Source organism: Pelobates fuscus, chromosome 4 (genome assembly GCF_036172605.1).
Source record: "Pelobates fuscus isolate aPelFus1 chromosome 4, aPelFus1.pri, whole genome shotgun sequence".
Classification (NCBI taxonomy): domain Eukaryota; kingdom Metazoa; phylum Chordata; class Amphibia; order Anura; family Pelobatidae; genus Pelobates; species Pelobates fuscus.
Window position 1 is genome coordinate 254620920 of NC_086320.1, and position 20487 is coordinate 254641406.

At 40.7% G+C, this 20487-nt stretch overlaps 1 protein-coding gene across 1 annotated transcript in view; it reads right to left on the reverse strand.

The window, feature by feature from the left end:
• TRANK1 (tetratricopeptide repeat and ankyrin repeat containing 1) overlaps positions 1-20487 on the reverse strand; it is a 151287-nt gene that overhangs the window by 89090 nt on the left and 41710 nt on the right. The window contains exons 10-11 of the mRNA XM_063452044.1: positions 5173-5372; positions 2323-2460 (exon numbers count right to left, since the gene is read on the reverse strand). Coding sequence (XP_063308114.1) covers positions 2323-2460; positions 5173-5372 — 338 coding nt within the window. The remainder of the gene's footprint in view (positions 1-2322; positions 2461-5172; positions 5373-20487) is intronic.

Genomic DNA, 20487 nt, shown 5'->3' on the forward strand with positions numbered 1-20487 from the left:
GCATATTTTGAAAATTAGTGTGGGATAATTTTTCCGCTAGCTTGTACCAGGTGTAGTGGTAATAAGCGTTTTTTTCTGCCTTTTTGACACACAAAGTGAGTTTGCACAGTATATTTTGCAAACATTTTGTGTACCACCACTCTATAATACTTTATATGTTGCTCAGCTATGTCGGCTGAGTACAAAAATACCCCCGTATGTACCTTTGCCAGGTATATGTGGACATCGGAGGGGCACATTTGGGACACAGCCATTCCATTTTTTTCAAACTTTAAAATGGGACATGGGCACAGCGTAAAAATTTAAAGTTTGAAAAAAATGGAATGGCTGTGTCCCAAATGTGCCCCTCCGATGTCCACATATACCTGGCAAAGGTACATACGGGGGTATTTTTGTACTCAGCCGACATAGCTGAGCAACATATAAAGTATTATAGAGTGGTGGTACACAAAATGTTTGCAAAATATACTGTGCAAACTCACTTTGTGTGTCAAAAAGGCAGAAAAAAACGCTTATTACCACTACACCTGGTACAAGCTAGCGGAAAAATTATCCCACACTAATTTTCAAAATATGCCTTTTGAAATACCCTGGGATGTCTTCTTTAAGAAATGGTATGGCTTTATGGAGTATTTGGATTATATAGCCTGGTAAAATACTCTAAAATGGGACATGGGCACAGCGTAAAAATTTAGAGTATTTTACCAGGCTATATAATCCAAATACCCCATAAAGCCATACCATTTCTTAAAGAAGACATCCCAGGGTATTTCAAAAGGCATATTTTGAACCTTAGCGTGGGATCATTTTTCCGCTAGCTTGTACCAGGTGTAGTGGTAATGAGCGTTATTAAATGTATTTTTTTACTTTTTAAAACTTTTTTTACTTTTTAAAACTATTTTTTAAACTTTTGTTTTGCTTATTCATTTTTTTAAAGTTTCCTAAACTTTCGTAAAACTTTTTTTTACAGATTTAACATTTTTCTAAGCTTTTTCTTTTACCGTTAACCCCTAACTAGCAGTAAGCAGCACTAACAGTAAATTCCCCATTTTCCCATAACTCCCACCCACCCCAGCTAGCAAAATATTTAATTATACAATATTTAAATTAGTTAATTAAATTAATTTAACCCCTGAGGGTTAAAAAATAAATAAAAGTTAATCGTCAGGGGTTAAAAAAAAATTAGATCACAGTATAATACTGTGATCTGTATTTTGATCACTGTAGGCAGTGATAGACTGGCAGGCAAGGGGTTAATTTTTATTTGGACTGGGTAAAGGGTTTATTTTTTTTTATTTTTTACTTAAACGTTATTAAAACTTTTTTTTTACTTAATTTTTTAACTTTTTAAAGCTTATTTTAAAACTTTTTTTAACGTTAACCCCTAGTTAGCCTAACACTAAATCCCCCAATTCCCCACTAACTTCCACCCTCCCCAGCTAGCTAAATTTATAATTTTAAAATATTTAAATTAATTAATAAAATAAATTTAACCCCTGAGGGTTAAAAAAAAAAAGAATTAACCCTCAGGGGTTAAAAAAAAAAAAATCAGATCATATTAAAATGTAATCCCTGCCAATTGATCACTGTAGTCAGTGATCAATTGGCAGGGAAGGGGTTAATTTTTTATTAATATGGGTAAAGGGGGGGTGGGATTTTAATTTAACTTTTTTTTTTAACACCAGGGGGCAGGATCACTGAAGATCCGTCTCCCTGCACTTCACACTGAACCCGGAAGTGCAGGGAGGCGGAGGTGAGTATAGAGAGCACATGTGCCCGCTCTGGCATGCTGTCAGAGCGGGCACATGTACTCTGACAGCCCTATCCGGTGCTCCCGGTCTGCCTCTAATGCAGAGGCAGACCGGAGCACCATTAACCCCACGATCGCCGCGATTGCGGCGATCTGGGGTTAATTTTACCGCGTGACGGACGAGGTCCGTCACCCGTCGTTAAGGGCATCCCCAGGATGACGGACCTTGTCCGTCACCCGTCGTGAAGGGGTTAAAACACAGCTGTATCCCATTGTTTTGTGTATATATCTATGTTCCATGTGGGCCCCCAATTCCTTTTTGTCTTTACATCACCACTGGTGGCAGGATAAGAACTATGTTGCCTCTAGACGAGGGGGACCAGGTAGCTGAATAGTGTTTTTAACACTCTAGGGTCAGGAATACACATTTGTATTGCAGACCTTATATTGCTCCTTTAATTTTTTTCACTTGTTTTTATTTAGGTTTAACCAACTTTTCATGATACAGTCAGACAAAACACAAAGTACCAACACAAACTCTCAGAAATAGTTGCAGAGAGATACTGACATACCTCTGAATCAGTGAAGAAGTTGTAAAGTAAAACATCATCGAACTCCAAGCCTTTGGCTTCATAAATGGTAAGAACGAGGGCCAAACTCAACTCCTCTGGGATCCTTTCCTTAGCAAGTTCATTTTTTACCAGAATAACCTAAAATAATATATATTGCTGATGAGCTACTTTGCGGATATCAAATAAAAAATAAAAAAAAGATATTTTAATACATTTTAATTCAGCTGCCATTCACGTTCCGTGTTGGCTAAGCACACTGAGAAAATATTGCATCATGATCAAGTGCACTGCAAATTGAAACTGTGCAGCCTACAAGAGAAGGGGATTTTTTTTGATAATGAGACATTTGCAAATACCTAAAACAGGTTTACTTTTTGGTTCTGTCCTAGTCTCAATGGAATGTATTTTTTATAACTTGGTGATAAAAAAAAATTCTTCTAGCTTTATCTCCAAAAGGATCCTGGTTGTATCTCCGGCCAAGTTCTCGTTATAAACTTAATGATATGGTTAAATAGTTGGTTAGGTTAACAACCTAAAATCATGTGAACAAGGTGTGTGAACATTTTTTGACTCTCCCATAGAAAAATAAACTGGATGAGACATCATAAAAATTATCACTCTGACTCTAGGTCAGTAGGCAACCGTCGTGCCAGACATATTATAATAGAAATTATATTATCAACAGTGTAGATCCCAATTAAGAAAATGGTATCAGAGCGATTTTTGTAGCTATTTAAACCAAATAGTGTTTTTTTCTGACATTGAAAAAGACTGAAATAAGTTGTTCATGACACCCAAATACTTTAATAGACAATGGTTTTATTCAATTTACGACTTAAACCACTTTTACTAAGACAGTAAACAAATAGATTCAAACAAAAGCAGTTGAAAAAACTCAACACAACTAATGCTTCAAGTGGTTTCCCCAAATTCAACTGAAAATGCAATTTATAATGACTTCCCCAGTCTCAAAATGATTCAACCCCCTAAAAAAAATTGGTCACAGCAGCACAAATGTTCTTAGAGACACCGTTGGAAGCATAGTTTGCGAGTTCAAAGTCGAAGGAACAGTGGTTACACTACCTAGACGGGACAGAAAAAGGAAGCTATCAATGGCAGGTTGTGAAATCTTTTGAGTACCTGCAAAAGACCTGCAGCAAGACTTGATGGTGACAGGAACTGCAGTTTTAGTGAGACTGCAAAACACTTAAGGTTTCGATGCCAGAACTCCAAGACGTACACCACGACTTAAAAGCACAAAAGTCATCTTCAATATGCACAAAATCATATAAATAAGCCACATAAGTTTTGGGATTCTGTTCTGTGGAGCGAGGAAACAAAACGAACTATTCGGTCCAATTGATCAGCTGTATGTCTGGAGGAAGAAGAATGAACGATATGCAGAAAAGAACACTGTCTACAGTTAAGCGTAGTGGTGGCTCGGTGATGCTCTAGGGCTACTTTGCATCCCCTGGCACTGGAAACCCACAGCATGTGGAAGGCAAGATGGATTCATTAAAGTATCAGGAAATCCTAGGAGAAAAAAAGTCGTGCAGTCTGAGATGGAGCTGAAGCTTGGGCATCATTTTGCCTTACAACAGGACAATGATCCTAAGCATGCCTCAAATTCCACCAAGGTTTGGTAGCAGAACTTCTGGAAAATTCTACAGTAGCCACCACAGTCACCTGACTTGAATCCCATAGAAAATATCTGGTGGGATTTGAGAAGGTGGTTGCAGTATGCAAACACAAGAATATTACTGAACTAGCTAGAACAACTGCTCATGAGCAAAGGGATTCCTCAGGAGCACTGCCAGAAGCTGGTGTCTGGCTATGCATCTTGTTTGCAGCAGGTCATAATAGCAAAAGGGTGCTTTACTAACTATTAAAGAGACTTGCCATGAAGGTAATGAATAATTTTGAGACTGGAGAAGTCATTATAAGTTGCATCTTCAGTTGCAATGGGGTAAACCACTTGAAGTGTTGATATATTTAAATTGCTTTTGTTTGATTTGCTCATTGCAAACAGTTGAAAGTTTTAATTTTTACAATAAACCAATATTTTAATAAAGTATCGAAGGTCTTGCATGGAATTTCTAAGAGAAAATCCAAACAGCCTTAGTTTCTGACCAGTCATGGATGTAAGCACTCTAGCACGTGGCACAGACATCCATGGCATGAAGTTCCGTCTTGAACGGAGCTATAACTGGGAACATTATTTTATTTTTCTCCTTGACGAGATAAATCCGTGAACAAGTGACCTAAGGAAAAAGCTGAGAGGTAAGGTATGTAGTGGTGTTTGAATGAATAAAGTTGAACAAAAATCCTAGGCAATTCAAAAGAAGGCTCTGGTAATGCTATGAAATAATTTAATCTTCTGAATCAAATCCATAATGCACACACAACCTCGCTAGGCTGGTTCACTAATGTGTCTATATTGCTTTTTTAATTTTTATTATTTAAAACATTTTCAAACCAACTCTCAAAAACAGTCAAAAATTGTTCAAGAATTAGTGAATCACCGAATTCTATTTGCAACAGGGAGATCAATAATACCTAGGCTATTACAGGCTCTGAAGGACTGCATTGGAAACACACCACTTCAGAAAGCAACAAGTGTATTCTAGTGTTCTGAAAATTAAATATGTGTAAATTACTGCATCTTAACTTGTATCAGTCAAGAAACCGCATTACTGTATATTCATTATCCAATTCACATTAGCAAATGGGTTGTTCTACAGTTAACCAGTAATTTTACATGTTATATTAAACTGCTAACAATAACAGGTATATTTGACAGCATTCATGTTCCTAGCACTAACTGTGATAAAGAAAAACAAAGTAAAATACCTGATGTGCTCCAAACTCTATTGCCTGAGTCTTCCTTTGGTTGCCTCGTAATAATATGGCCAGGTCACTAACACTGCACGACTCCAAGACTGTTGGCTTTGGGCCATCAAACAAGCCACAATCACGTGGTAATCTATCAAATGACTCTGGGAAATAATGCTGCAGCAAATCCACAACACCAGAAGCCAGAAGTAAAATTCCTGCAAAATACAAATGGCATAATTACTAGTATTGCTTTAATTTAATTAGTCTGGATGCATTTATCAAGTAATCACAATTTATAAGGAAATCTTAAAAACCCTAATGTTGACTTTGGTAGATAAATCATTTGAAAAAAGGTTTTGATATTTAAAAAATATATATTTTAAACATTTATCCAAAAATATAAAATTTGATAATTTGAATAGTTTACCCAAAAAAGACCAGTGGTCCTTTTTACATATCAGCAGATATGTTTTGGCCTCTATATAATTAGTTTGAACCAGAAATAATTTCATTCTGTTAGACAAAAAAAGAAATTGATAGGATTTATCTACAAAATATCCAAAAGATAGTGGTGGCTTCTAAAGATACATCATTTGTAAAAATAAAAATAAAAATTCTAACAATGTAATCAATACGGATTCTTTCCTCGATTTATTATTTTTGTATAAATATGTTTCCCCCCCTCCTCAAATTATTAAAATCTAAAAAATAAATAAAAAAGATACATAATTAAAACCTCTCAAAATAGTTTAATCATTTAATAAGCTTTTCAAATGATTCATTACAGTTAAAAAAAAACAAAAAACTTTCTGTAATATCTTGATTTACCGTATATACTCGAGTATAAGCCGACCCGAATATAAGCCGAGGCCCCTACTTTTACCCCAAAAAACTGGGAAAACATATTGACTCGAGTATAAGACTAGGGTGGAAAATGCAGCAGCTACTGGTACATTTCTAAATAAAATTAGATCCTAAAAAAATTATATTAATTGAATATTTATTTACAGTGTGTGTATATAATGAATGCAGTGTGTGTTTGAGTGCAGTGTGTGTGTGTATGAGTGCAGTGTGTGTGTGTATGAGTGCAGTGTGTGTGTATGTATGCAGTGTGTGTATGAATGCAGTGTGTGTATGAATGCAGTGTGTGTATGAATGCAGTGTGTGTATGAATGCAGTGTGTGTATGAATGCAGTGTGTGTGTGTGTGTTTATAAATGCAGTGTGTGTGTATTTATGAATGCAGTGTGTGTGTATTTATGAATGCAGTGTGTGTGTGTTTATGAATGCAGTGTGTGTGTGTTTATGAATGCAGTGTGTGTATGAATCCAATGTGTGTATGAGTGCAGTGTGTGTGTGTGATGCAGAGTGTGATGCAGAGCCTTGGTGGGGGGGTGGGCATTTTTATTATATTATTATTTTAATATTTTTTTTGTAATTTGTAATTTTTTTTATTATTTTTTTTATTATAATTTTATTAATACATTTTATTTATTACATTTTTAATTTATTTATTTTTCGTCCCCCCTCCCTGCTTGATACATGGCAGGGATGGGGGCTCTCACTCCCGGGTGGTCCAGTGGCATTGGCAGTACAGTGGAGGGGGGCTGGTAAGTCGCGAGACTTACACTGTGAGCTGACAGGGGGAATTGACCGGACCGGCGCGGAGGAGAAGGGAGCTGACAGGAGCTTCAGGAGAGGTAAGTAAGAGCTCCCTGCCAGCCCCCCTCCTACACAGCCCCATTGTCTGTATTATGGCAATGTAAATTGCCATAATACAGACATTGACTCGAGTATAAGTCGAGTTGGGGGTTTTCAGCACAAAAACTTTGCTGAAAAACTTGACTTATACTCGAGTATATACGGTAAGTTGTTTTTCAAGGGTGATTACAATAAGTCTCATGTATACATACACACACACACACTTCAAAATCAAACCGTAATATACTTAACAGATGGTATTTCTCAACGACGTTACAAAGAGTGATATATTCGTCTTCGTATCATAAATTCAGTACACACAAGGAGAGGAGAGCAAAGAGTAGGAGAAGACAAACGTGTTCCTTTGTCATATTTTGCATAATCTCTCTTTACTAACTCCACAGCATCAAAGAAACACAAAAAAAATAACCAATCACTAGAGAGTAGGGTGTACATGAGGTATAATGACCTAATCATTACCTCTTTCTTTGCTGCTCCATCAAGCAGACAGGTCAGAGTATTACTCCTCTCCATTAATTTATGTTTCTATTGCCTTTTTTAAGGTGGTTTCTATATTATATACTTTGCTGTTTGTTCTTGCTGCACTTCTGTGCTATGTGCATCTGTGTTTTGTCCATGTTATTTATTGTGTTTCAACCTTATTCTTGGTTTCTGCCCTCTTCCCTCCTTGCTCTCACTTCTCTGGGGCTTTTGGGTCTTACTGGGGTTGCATGTTAATGTTGAATTTATATAAGCTGATTAAAAGGGATTTCACCCATAACCTTCGATTAACTATTAGAGCATGGATTAGTGCTCTATGTCAAGACAGTGTCCTGCACTCAAGGGGTTATGCCCCTACTGTATTTATACTGCACTGTGTTACTGAATGGAGGCATGATGTTGCAACCTCTGTTAACAGATGGACAGGAATTTTACCACATGACAGGAGGCTTCATATTTGCATATCTTTCTTTACTGAAAACTCCAGCAGCATAGAAACAGTAACAACCAATCAGAGAAAAGATATGGTGCCCATAAAAGGCCCTGTCTATGACATCACTTCCTCTTTCTTTGCTGCTCCAGCCATCAACAGGTCAGAGTAATCATTACCTCTCTATACCTGTCTTATCAATTTTTCCATAATACTATTGTACTTTATTCTCACCCTGACTACCTATAACCTGTCCCTTTCCTTTCCTATATCCAGTCCCCTGTTTTTCATCGAATTTGTCAGATTTATTGTTTAAGTGTATTTATATTTTGTCTCCGTTCGGCGGTCCGCGGGCGTCACGGCTGTCCGTGCCGCACTCGCCGCGCGGACCTGCTCTCTACATACAGGGGCCCGGGTGGGGACGGGTGGGGGGTAGCCGGGGTTAATTTTGCTGTTTGCCGCGTTTTTTCTTCCAGCCCGCTCGCGGGCGCTCGCGGGCAGTTCTTACACACGCGGCCGGCGGCCATCTTGGATCTCGCGGCTCGCGAGATCCGCTACGGCCGCCCTACCTCACACACGGCAGTTCGGAAATCACCCGACCGCCGCAACACACATAAAGGATTGCTCTTAAGGCATTCTTTTCTGCCCTAATTTTCTCACTCACTTGCAGTTGTATACCACTATCTAATATATATATATATACCAATATATAAATATCCTTCCACAAGCCATCTAAGGACCCTTTTTTCTATACGGAATCTATGTGAAGGATGTAAAGCATGCACTATTTATGTTTTATGAAGGCTGTGAAGTGTATTGTTGTACACATACTATTTAAAGGATCCCTGCAGGGACATTTAACACATTACACCTCCCCTCAGGGGATCTGGTATTACTATACCCTTCTGCACTGCAATTTTTTTCCTCAATGAGTTCAACTGCCCTGTACAGCAAGAGTTCAATCTGCTGTGTAATTACACACTGGCTAGAGGATCGTGTGCTGATATTCCTTAACGTTTCCCTGTTGTGATTTTTTGCCACAGTGCCTGCCAACAGTGTCTGCCAAACAAATATTTACATGCAGGCGTTAAAGGAGACACAATGTTTTTCCTATACCCTTTGGTCTTTGTACCTCACTCAGGGTCATTCTATATTACTACACCCTGCACAGGGTTATACTATATTACTATACCCTACAGGAATCACCCGATCACCGCGCCCTGCATCTGGATTAACCCCTTCAGGTTCTCCCCTCTCTGGGCACTTTCATTTATGGATACAGTTATAATTATTTATTCTCATGGATATATCTCTCATGGTGCCTTACAATGGATGATTATATGTTGAGCACACAATCTATGTATTATTGTGAAGCCATACAATATCGCAGTTGTTATACAAAACCTATGTACCTATAACAAGATCAACTATATCACTGTACCCCACAAAGGGCAGTTTGTATTACTGTACCCTACAAAGGGCATATTATATTATATTATTGTACCCTACAAAGGGTCATATTATATTACTGTACCTGACGGTGCAAATCTATGTGGGTGTCCTCTGGGTATTTTTTCATGGCACACCACCTGGGGTGACCCCCCAGATATACATGCAAGGTCATTCATAGACCATTACGTTGATGTGGGTGCCCTCTGGGTATTTTTCATGGCACACCACCTGGGGTGACCCCCAGATATGCATGCAAGGTCATTCATAGACCATTACGTTGATGTGGGTGTCCTCTGGATATTTTCATGGCACACCACCTGGGGTGACCCCCCAGATATGCATGCAAGGTCATTCATAGACCATTACGTTGATGTGGGTGTCCTCTGGATATTTTCATGGCACACCACCTGGGGTGACCCCCCAGATATGCATGCAAGGTCATTCATAGACCTTTACGTTGATGTGGGTGTCCTCTGGATTACCACGGCACGCCACCCGGGGTGAACCCCGATAGAGTGCACGAAGTCCTACGCCTCAACTTTATCACTGATTACTGCATTCATATATGGATGCTCAAACACTGCCTGGCAGTTTTACATTAAAGCAACGGTACCACCTTGCTGGATACGATTTGCAGGCAGGATCATGAGTGTACTGAGTGTATTGCGGGGTACCCTTCACAGGGATACATATCTGTACATTTACTGTACCTGGCGTACATATTGAACGTGGGTATCCTCGGAGCAAATGTTCATGGCACACCACCTGGGGTGACTCCCAGACATGCATGCAGTACTTGTAAGGTGCCAACAACAACTATAATGTGGGTGTCCTCTGGGTTACCATGGCACACCACCTGGGATGACCCCAGTCGTATACACATGGGCCCTGCGACTGCAGACCTTATGGAGACAGGTCCCACGCGCTTCTATAATAAGCCTGTATAGTTACATCCGTGCTTACAGCTATGGCGTGCATTTATGGTGCACCCGGCTAACCGGACCAGCACTACCAGTCAATCGCGCCTACGCCACAGCTCCCAATAGCCGGATTAAACTAATGGAGGTGACCCCTCTACACTTGACACGAGTATTTCATACGTTCAGACAATCTGATGCAGGCAATTCAAGCCGCTTTACCTGGGTGACCCCCAGTGCTACCAGGAGTCTAGCACCCCTACGGGCTGACCCTCAAAATCTACTCCCACTGACTACTATCTCCCAACAGGATGAGAACGGGTCATGGAGAACACTCTCAACCCCCTAGGACTTCTAGGCATTGATAAACGACGCAGTAGCGGCCTCAATGGAGTAGGTTTTTCTTGTTAGGAGCTCTGCCCCAAACTGCTTGCTGGAGACCTCAGCAGCAATGTAGCGTGGCCTGGCGGTCTAAGGCGCTGGATTTAGACTCAAGTCTCTCTGGAGGCGTGGGTTCGAATCCCAGACCCACGAGCCTTCATGTCCAAGTAGACGGAACACCGGGAAACCCTGTCCACCACAATCTTCCGACAAAGAAGACTACTATCCACCACGCACGTTGGACATAATATATCACTCACACGAAGACAACTCGCCATCTGAGGAAGTGGAACGTAAGATCGACTAGTATTCGGCCCAGAAGCACAAGACCTACTATTTGACGGTGGGAACTCACCCACCACACTAACTTTAGCCCACACCTCCCTGAAGCAAATCCCCCACACCCCTTCGGGGAAAGGTGTCTTTTTTGGGAGGACTGGTCGGTAGCGGAACCGATCCACCAACCGCTTCATCTACTAGTGAGTCAACCTATCATCAAGGGAACTCCTACGTGGTATGCAAACGCTTCAGGATAGAGAAAATCAACCTTCTACTAGACCTCCTGAACGATAGTGACTGGTTTACACATCGGGACCCCGAGGACACATACTTGTCAATATCCGCTACCCTGAACTATATAGTTTTCCTCCGATCCCAGTGATGAGGACTAACACAGCAGTTTACGATGCTGTGGTACCCACAAAGCTACTGAAGCCGGTGAGGGCTCACATCCGCGAATTTGGACGTGCGATGTCTCGTGTACCTGGAAGACTTGCTGACCCCTTGCGAATCCAGACTACGTTTGCAGTCAAATTTGACGTTCACGTTCTGGACTCCACGGGTTTGTTTGGTAGTACGCAGACAAATCGCTCCCCCATCTGCGTCGGGTCAGTTCCTCGGTTCCGACATCGGCTTGGAGAACTACGTTCCGCGTCGGTCCCCGACAAGATCACCCCTATACGGTTGGATGTCGGACACGCTCTAAGGTTGGATACGATTCCTCTCAGAATATTCACCGGATTGTGTGATTCCTCTCCTCCTCTCCTCCTCCATACAATCGATATTCCCTGGCCCACTACACTACGGGGCCATGCAACGACTGCTGGCTAGTTGTACACACGCCGGTCACTCATGCGACCACTGGATCCCACTGTCGGCAGAAGGGAGGATGGAATTTCGATGGTGACTACTTCACTTGCAAACTTGGATTGGCAAATCGATCATTTACTCTTCCTCCGGATGCGTAGTGGTGGATGAACCCATTCAAACGGACCCAACCGCTCTCCACAATGGCAAGGGTTCTTTCGATACACACGCACACACAGGATTTCCCTCCTGACACTCCTCGGACAATGCCAACCGTGGTTCCCGGATCACCTGGGGACGTCTCGCGAGGACCCTCTACCACTCCCTACCTTCCCTCTATTTTTGACAGGACCTCAAGGGGAAGCCCACTTCTTTGTCATGGAAGGAAGACTGGCACTAGTGGACTGAACGATTTCAGGGCCTCCCGAAATGTCCACGACCTATTGCATCAACTAAAGACCTCTGATGGGACTCAGGCAACCGGCACCAGGAAATACTATATTTCTGCCTGTCCGGCCTGAAGTGTTTGTTGGGTGGCAAGGGATTCCGATCCCTTTACCGCACCTGCCCCACCGATCCTTAACTATCTGTCACACCTGGTCTCGTTGGGGTGGTCATATCGATCCCTCAACGTGATCGGATCCGCCATATTGGTGGCGCACGTTCTGGTACAAGGCGGACCAGTAGGTCAAGATCCACTGGTTTGTCGTCTGATACGGGGTGCCGAATTATCGAGACCCGGCACCCAAGTATTCACACCTCTGGCAGGTGGATGTGGTGTTGTTATTCCCTGGGGGAATAGCAGGACAATCCTTGTTTGTCACGGAAACAACTTTCAGCCAAACTAGCCCGCTTGTTATGCTTCGTCTTATTTAGACGGGTCACGGACGTTAGGGCTTTCGATATGGATGGTTTCCTCTATCACACCAGACGGGATTACCTTTACCACAGCGAGACGAACTAAGTCCAGTTCATCTTCGGTGTCATACCCATACTTTGTGTCAGACACCAAACTAGGTGTGGTCGGAACGCTAATGGGGTATACCGAAATCATTCCCCTTCGTATTCATGCGACGGGTCTACTCCTGACTTCTTACGTGGAACCTCATGGAGAGGTGCCTACCGCTGCACTGGCCAGATGGAGCCGCGGGCTATTGCATCTAGCGAGCGTCGAACCTTGTTTCGGAGCCCACTCGGTCAAGGGAGCGGTGGCCCCACAAGTCCTTTTCGGCCGACGCTTCCCTAACCAACATTATACGATGCGCGGTTTGAGCGCGGGAGGGTACGTTTAGAACGCTCTATTTCGGCAAACATCTCATACTTCCTTCACACTGGTCAATTCTAAGCTTTAAAAATGCAAATATGAAGCCTCCTGTCATGTGGTAAAATTGAAGATTATACTAGCTTTAGTGTACTAATAATCTTAATTTTAGTAATGACAGGAGGCGAATATTTCCCACCCTATAGGATCCCTCCCATGTTTTCTCGTGTTGAACTGAATTTACCCTTTATGTTCAGGAAGGTAAGTACGTTATGGTTATATGTTTGCTACTTAGATATGTGGCTTGAGAGACTTGTATAGGTTGAATAATTAGACATGTACTTTGAATTATGTTGTGTTTATAGATTCTTAAATGTCATTGCTTTAGAATTAATATATATTGATATGTTACTCTTTCTAGTATCCATTGGTATATCAAATTCTTCATGTTTATTGTATGCGGATAAGTTACCACGCCAGAGTCGTTTCACCTTTTTCTTTTTCTTACAGCGTGAACGTCTTCTCATCAAGACAAAGACTCACCTTCCATAACTCTACATCACGGAACTACTGGAGTTGATTATTCTAATATGTTGTGGAACTGTTGACGTAATATGATTATGTTTATTGTTGCTATTTATTGTTTCGCTTCAAAGAAAGAGGAAGTGATGTCATAGACAGGGCCTTTTATGGGCACCATATTTTTTGTCTGATTATTTGTTACTGTTTCTATGCTGCTGGAGTTTTCAGTAAAGAAAGATATGCAAATATTCGCCTCCTGTCATTACTAAAATTAAGATTATTAGTACACTAAAGCTAGTATAATCTTCAATTCCAGGAAATAAGGCTTAAATTAATATATCCCATAAACTTGAATTAACAGAGCACAGATTAGTGCTCTCTGTCAGAGCGGTGGCCAGCACCCAAGGATTCATACCCTGTGCACCTAGGGTGAACCCCCCCTTCTATATATTTTACTACACCGTGCTACTGAGTGGAGATATGCCTGTACAGCCTCTGTTAACTGCTGGACAGGATTTCCAGGACATACTGCTTAAAGGAATATCTTCTTGAACTAACTGTTTAAGCATGATTAGTGTTCTCTGTCAGAGCTGTGGCCAACACTTAAGGGTTCATACCCAGTGCACCCTTCTATATGTGTGCTGCTGAGTGGAGGCATGCTGTTGTGTTATATATATTTTATTAGGCCACTCTTAACCCTGCAGGGGTTTCTGTGAGCACTGTCTGCTACTATGGTAGTTTGTTCTGTTTGCCCTGCATCCTGAAATTGCCTACTAATTTGTGCCTTCTACAGGGGTATCCCCTATCGTGATAAATCTACCTGTACTTTTTTGTGTCAGTCCCAATTCTGTGTCACATAATTTGCCACTATGGAATATTTCATGGCTCACCCTGTGCAATTCCAGGTCATGAACGGTGGCTTCATTTGTGTAGAAAACACTATCAAATGTACTGACAGGATCCCCTCACCGCTATCGGCCACCACGGGGCCGACTCTTTTGCCTGGGATGTCTCAACTAAGGGGTCCCCCCCATCACAGAAAGCGCCACTGGAATGGAATGGTGAAGACATTAGACCTCTACGGTCTAAGGACAAAGCCCCAGCCAAACGCAGTACGCAGACTCCGGCACCTGCCCTGACCCCACGGTTAGATCCCTCCTTGGCTGAGGACTGCAACATTATCTGTCCATCATGGAACAAAGGCACGTAGAGGCATCGGGGTCTGACAACGACGACTGGGGTTCGGAATCCACATATGGCTCCACATTCTTGTACAGGTCTTTCTGGATGAGCCCCAGGTGTCAGGGTACCTGAAGTCTCTACCTCCGAGAGAGGTAGAGACTTAGACGTCCATCCGTCCGGACGGGCTGTTTCCTCTGTTCCTCGTGGTCCATCCGGTCACGTAAACGCCGGCCGCGAGGGACTCACTTCCTTTTCTAGCATGACGTCCGGAGACCGACGTCATGACGCCAACCCGGAACGACCTGTCACTTAATCCTTCAGAGACTAATCAGGACTCGTCGGAGGCGTGTCTACCCTTCCGAGCCAGGGTATTTAAACTTGCTTCTCCCATTTGCTCATTGCCCTGTCGTGGTTCTAGTCTGCCTAGTCACACAGTGCTCTTGTATTTCTGTTATCCCTTTGATTCTGACCCGGCTTGTTTGACTTACTCTGTTTATCTCTGTTACCCTTGACCCGGCTTGTTCCTTGCTTACCTGTCTTCTCGTTCCCTCGACCTCGGCTTGTCTTTGACTATTCTCTATATTCTCCGTACGTTAGTCCGGCCATTCTAAGGTCCGGTATACGTATCCTGTACCTGTTTGTACTCTGCGTGTTGGATCCCTGTCCCGATCCTGACACCAGGTAACTGAGGGTGACTGTGCCTTGCATGCTATTGACCAAGAAGACACGGAAGCTATCCTGGATCCTCGAACGTGGTCAATGACTGTGTAACATACAACATCCGTCACCCACATTCGAGAGACTGGTCCCCTCTTGAAAACCTGGCCAACTTTATGCAGCTATGGCTTTGCAAGCCTCTAGATAAAGATGTCCAAAACTTCTTCTGGCTGAACTGCCTATGCCCTTCCCTCCCAGACAGAGTGGGACAGACGCCTGTGTTTGATCATCGGATGATGAGCTTTATGGCTCTGGGTGGCCGCAACCCCACAAGGGAGTCAGTAGAGGTTTCAGAGACACCCAAGTCAAATTGCTGGACTCTATTGACCCCTTCACAAGGGTAAAATACCCGACTATGCCAGCACCATCCGGGAAGGGCTACAAATGGACGCGGCCTCACGGAGAAGGGGATGGACGCCCCAATGGTCTGGCTCCTGGCTTGCTGTTGCACAGGCAATTCCTTAGTGCGGTGGCACCGATCAGGTGCGACCACGTGCAGCTGTGAGCCGGGGGCGGTGACAGAGGTGTTCTACAGGACTGGTCGACAGCGGGGCAATGTCGCCAACCATGTTGGGCCATCTGACCCCTGTACCTCACTATTGCAAGCTCTTTACCCGAAGTGGGTGCAAGACAACCTTCTGGTGCTCCAGATGATCGGACAGAGAACACGGAATGCGCAGATGCGCTAGATCCAGATTTCCTCAGGTAAGTGTCCCTAGGGTAGCATCGACTGTACTTTCTACAACTCCCACATGAGATACCAGCGCTTCTAGGTGGAAGGAATTCAAACTTTATAAGGAACCTTCTTCACGTAGACGACTGGCATGCGAAAATGGATATGAAGACACGTGCTGTCGGTCCTTTTCCAACCCTCTTTATGACGTTCTCTAGGTTTCCAGTTACATGATCAACCTTGGCACTTCACCTGCCTCCTCAGCTCGGATCCTTGGGGGCTTCATGAAACTACTGAAACCAGTGACTAATTACATGTGGGGAATGCAATGCATTATTTACCTGGACGATATTCTTCTGTTCGGTTCAGAGAAATCAAGACTTTGTCGACCTTCGTGATTCTCCGCGGTCAGGCTGGAATCGTGTTTCGTAGTGGATGGTCCACTTCTTAGGATTCTTAATTTACTTTGCGTCTTGCACTTTGAAGCTTTCCCCTTCAAAGGTTTCCTCAATCCTCAAGTAGATTTGCACGATCCTCCACTGCAACACCGTGACCCTCCACACACTCGTTACGTTACCGGGACATGCAGCGCTTCCTGGTAAGGTTTCCTCAGTCGAACCACTATGACCAACCGGACTTCGTTCTGGAGTCGGATACCAGCTTCCACACCGTAATATGTAATTAAATAGGAACATCTTCCAAAATATTTATTTACAAAGTTCCAATATAAATGAATGAATGTAAAATTCAGAAAGTATTTTTATCCCCTTAAGGACTGGACTGTTTTTGCGATGTTGTACATTTGCGACCAGGCCTCTTTTTACACTTTTGTGGTGTTTGTGTTTAGCTGTAATTTTCCGCTCTCTCATTTACTGTTCCTATACAAATTATATATTGTTTTTTTAGGACAAAAAGGGCTTTCTTTACATAACATTTATATAACCTCATGTAATTTAATAAAAAAAAAATATGAAGAAAAATTGAAAAAAACACGTTTTTTTTACTTTTACTTCAAAAATCTTTTACTTGTCTACAAAAGCGAATCCTGAGTTTAAAAACACCCAGTGTTTACATGCTTTTTTTGTGTAAGTTATAGGGCTATAAGTACAAGTAGGATATTGCGGTTTCAAAACATACATTTTTTAAAATTTATCAATAGTGACATTCTAACACTATTATTTGTCACAAATCTCTGAATAACACCCCACATGTACATATTTTTTTTTTTTAAGTAGACAACCCAGGGTATTCAATATGGGGTATGTCCAGTCTTTTTTAGTCGCAACTTAGTCGAAAACACTGGCCAAAGTTAGCGTTCATATTTGTTTGTGTGTGAAAAAAGTAAACAACTAAATTGAACGCTAATTTTGGCCATTGTTTGTGACTAAGTGGCTACTAAAAAATACTGGACATACCCCATATGCAATACTTTGGGTTGTCTTCTTTTGCAAATGGTATGCCATCATGGGGGTAATTCTCATTCCTGGGCTACCATACGCTCTCAAAGGCAACGTAACCAACCTGGCCATTTTCAATGTAAAAATATTTGACCCATATATTTGACCCTGTAACTTTCAAAACCGCTATAAAACCTGTACATGGGGGGGTACTCTTATACTCGGGAGACTTTGCTGAGCACAAATATTAGTGTTTCAAAACAGGAAAACGTATCACAACAATTATATCATCAGTAAAAGTGCTGTTTGTGTGTAAAAAAAAGCAAAAAAAAAAAAGTTACTTTCACTGACAATATCATCGCTGTGATATATATTTTACTGTTTTGAATCACTAATATTTGTGTTCAGCGAAGTCTCCCGAGTAAAACAGTACCCCCCCATGTACAGGTTTTAAGGTGTCATAGAAAGTTACAGGGTAAAATATAGTGCTAGCAAATTAAATTCTCTGGATTTTTGGCCTGGGTTGGAAGACAGGTCCCTCAAATTTCAATCAATAAAATTACTTAATTACCGTATGTAAAAATATTACATAAATACGCACGTAGAATTTAACCCCTTAAGACCGCAGCCAAATGTACAAGTTGTGATCCAAAAAAACGTAAACAAAACCTGGCATTTGCGCTACATGTCTGTCCAACCATAATTCACCTCTTTCATATTAAATGCACCCCCCATTATTATATATCATTTTATTCAGGGGAAACGGGGCTTTCGTTTAACATCAAATATTTAGGTATGGAACATAATTTAATATGAAAAAAATATTTTAAAAATGGGAGAAAATAAGAATTTTTTAATTTTTTTTAGTTCTACGTGACATTCTAACTGTGAATGTCATAATACTGTTTGCTTTTACTGCAATACAATACACATATTTGTATTCAGCGATGTCTCGCGTGTAAAACAGTACCCCCTATGTACAGGTTTTATGGTGTTTTGGGAAGTTACAGGGTCAAATATAGCGTGTTACATATTTCAGTTTTTTTACATTGAAATTCGCCAGATTGGTTACGTTGCCTTTGAGACCATATGGTAGCCCAGAAATAAGAATTACCCCCATGATGGCATACCATTTGCAAAAGTAGACAACCTAAGGTATTGCAAATTGAGTATGTCCAGTCTTTTTTAGTAGCCACTTGGTCACAAACACTGGCCAAAGTTAGTGTTAATATTTGAAAATGCAAAAAACTAATTTGAACGCAAATTTTGGCCAGTGTTTGTGACTAAGTGGCTACTAAAAAAACTGAACATACCCTATTTGCAATACCCTGGGTTGTCTACTATTGCAAATGGTATGCCATCATGGGGATAATTTTCATTCCTGGGCTACCATACGGTCTCAAAGGCAACCTGGCGAATTTTAATGTGAAAAAACTGAAACGCAAACCTTATATTTGACTCTGTAACTTTTGAAAACACCATAAAACCTGTACATGAGGGGTACTGTTATACTCAGGAGACTTCGCTGAACACAAATATTAGTGTTTCAAAACAGTAAAACGTATCACAACAATTATATCGTCAGTGTAAGTGCCATTTGTGTGTGAAAAATGCAAAAAATGTCACTGTCACTGACGATATCGTCGTTGTAATATATTTTACTGTTTTTAAACACTAATATTTGTGTTCAGCGAAGTCTTCCGAGTAAAACAGTACCCCCATGTACAGGTTTCATGGTGTCTTGGAAAGTTACAGAGTTAAATATAGTGCTAGACAATGTAATTCCCTGAACTTTTGGCCTGGGTTGGCAGGCAGGTCCTGCAAATTGTAATTAATAAAATGACCTAATTATGTAAAATTATTACATAAATATATGCGTAGAATTATTATATATATATATATGTGTGTATATATATATATGTGTGTATATATATGTATATAATTTTTTTTAATTATTTTTATTTATATAGGTATATACATAGTGATATATACGTATATACTTATGTATATAGATATATATATTATTTCGTTCTACATGTATTTTGATATCAATATATATATTAATTTTAAAATACAGTTAGAACGAAATTACGCATGTTTATATATTTTTTTATATATTTTTTTTTATTATTTTTTTATTGTTTTTTTATTTATTTTTTTAACGTATTTATATATTTATTTATTTTTTATTATATATAAATATATATATAATGAAAATTATATATATATTTAATCAATATCATTGTACGTGTATTTTGATATTAATATATATATATAATTATGTATATATTAATATTAAAATACACGTAGACAGTGTATGCATATTTATGTGTATGTGTGTATATGTGTGTATATATATACTTAGATCATATATATAATAAATATATATATGATCTAAGTATATATAATTTATTTTTACACTGTTTTAAAATTTTTTATTTTTTTTTCAGACAGCAGGGGGAGTACCTGTCATTACAGGCACTCCCCCTGCTGGCAATGCCTTGGACGGCTATGCCGTCCATGTGACCGCGGGGTCCTCGCAAGGACCTCGCGATCACATGGCCCTGGGCGGCTGAAGAGGACGCAGGGGGACTCCCTGGGCTCCCAGGTAAGTCCCCCATACCGCGATCGCCGGCGTGGGATCGCCGGCGACCGGGTAAGTACATAAGATCGCAGGACGTACTATGCCGCCCTGCGGCTTTTAGAGCCACCAAAATAAGGACGGCATAGTACGTCCTGCGGTCTTAAGGGGTTAAATATATATGCATATTTATATATTTGAAGTCTATGTGTATATTTATATAATTATTTATGTAATTTTGTATATGGACATATGTATATTTCGTTTTTATTTATTTATATATACATAGGTATGTATACAATTTCATTCTAAGTGTATTTTGATATAAATATATATCACTATCAAAATACAGTTAGAATAAAATTTCAGATTGATATAATTTTTTTTAAATTTTTATCATCATGTTTACGTTTTTATTTAATTTAAATTACTTGTTATTTGTATTTTATAATAATATATAGTGAAAAAAGTGATAAGTGCTCTCTATCCAATAAAGCAGCTATTCACCAACAAGGAGTTCCTTTTACCTT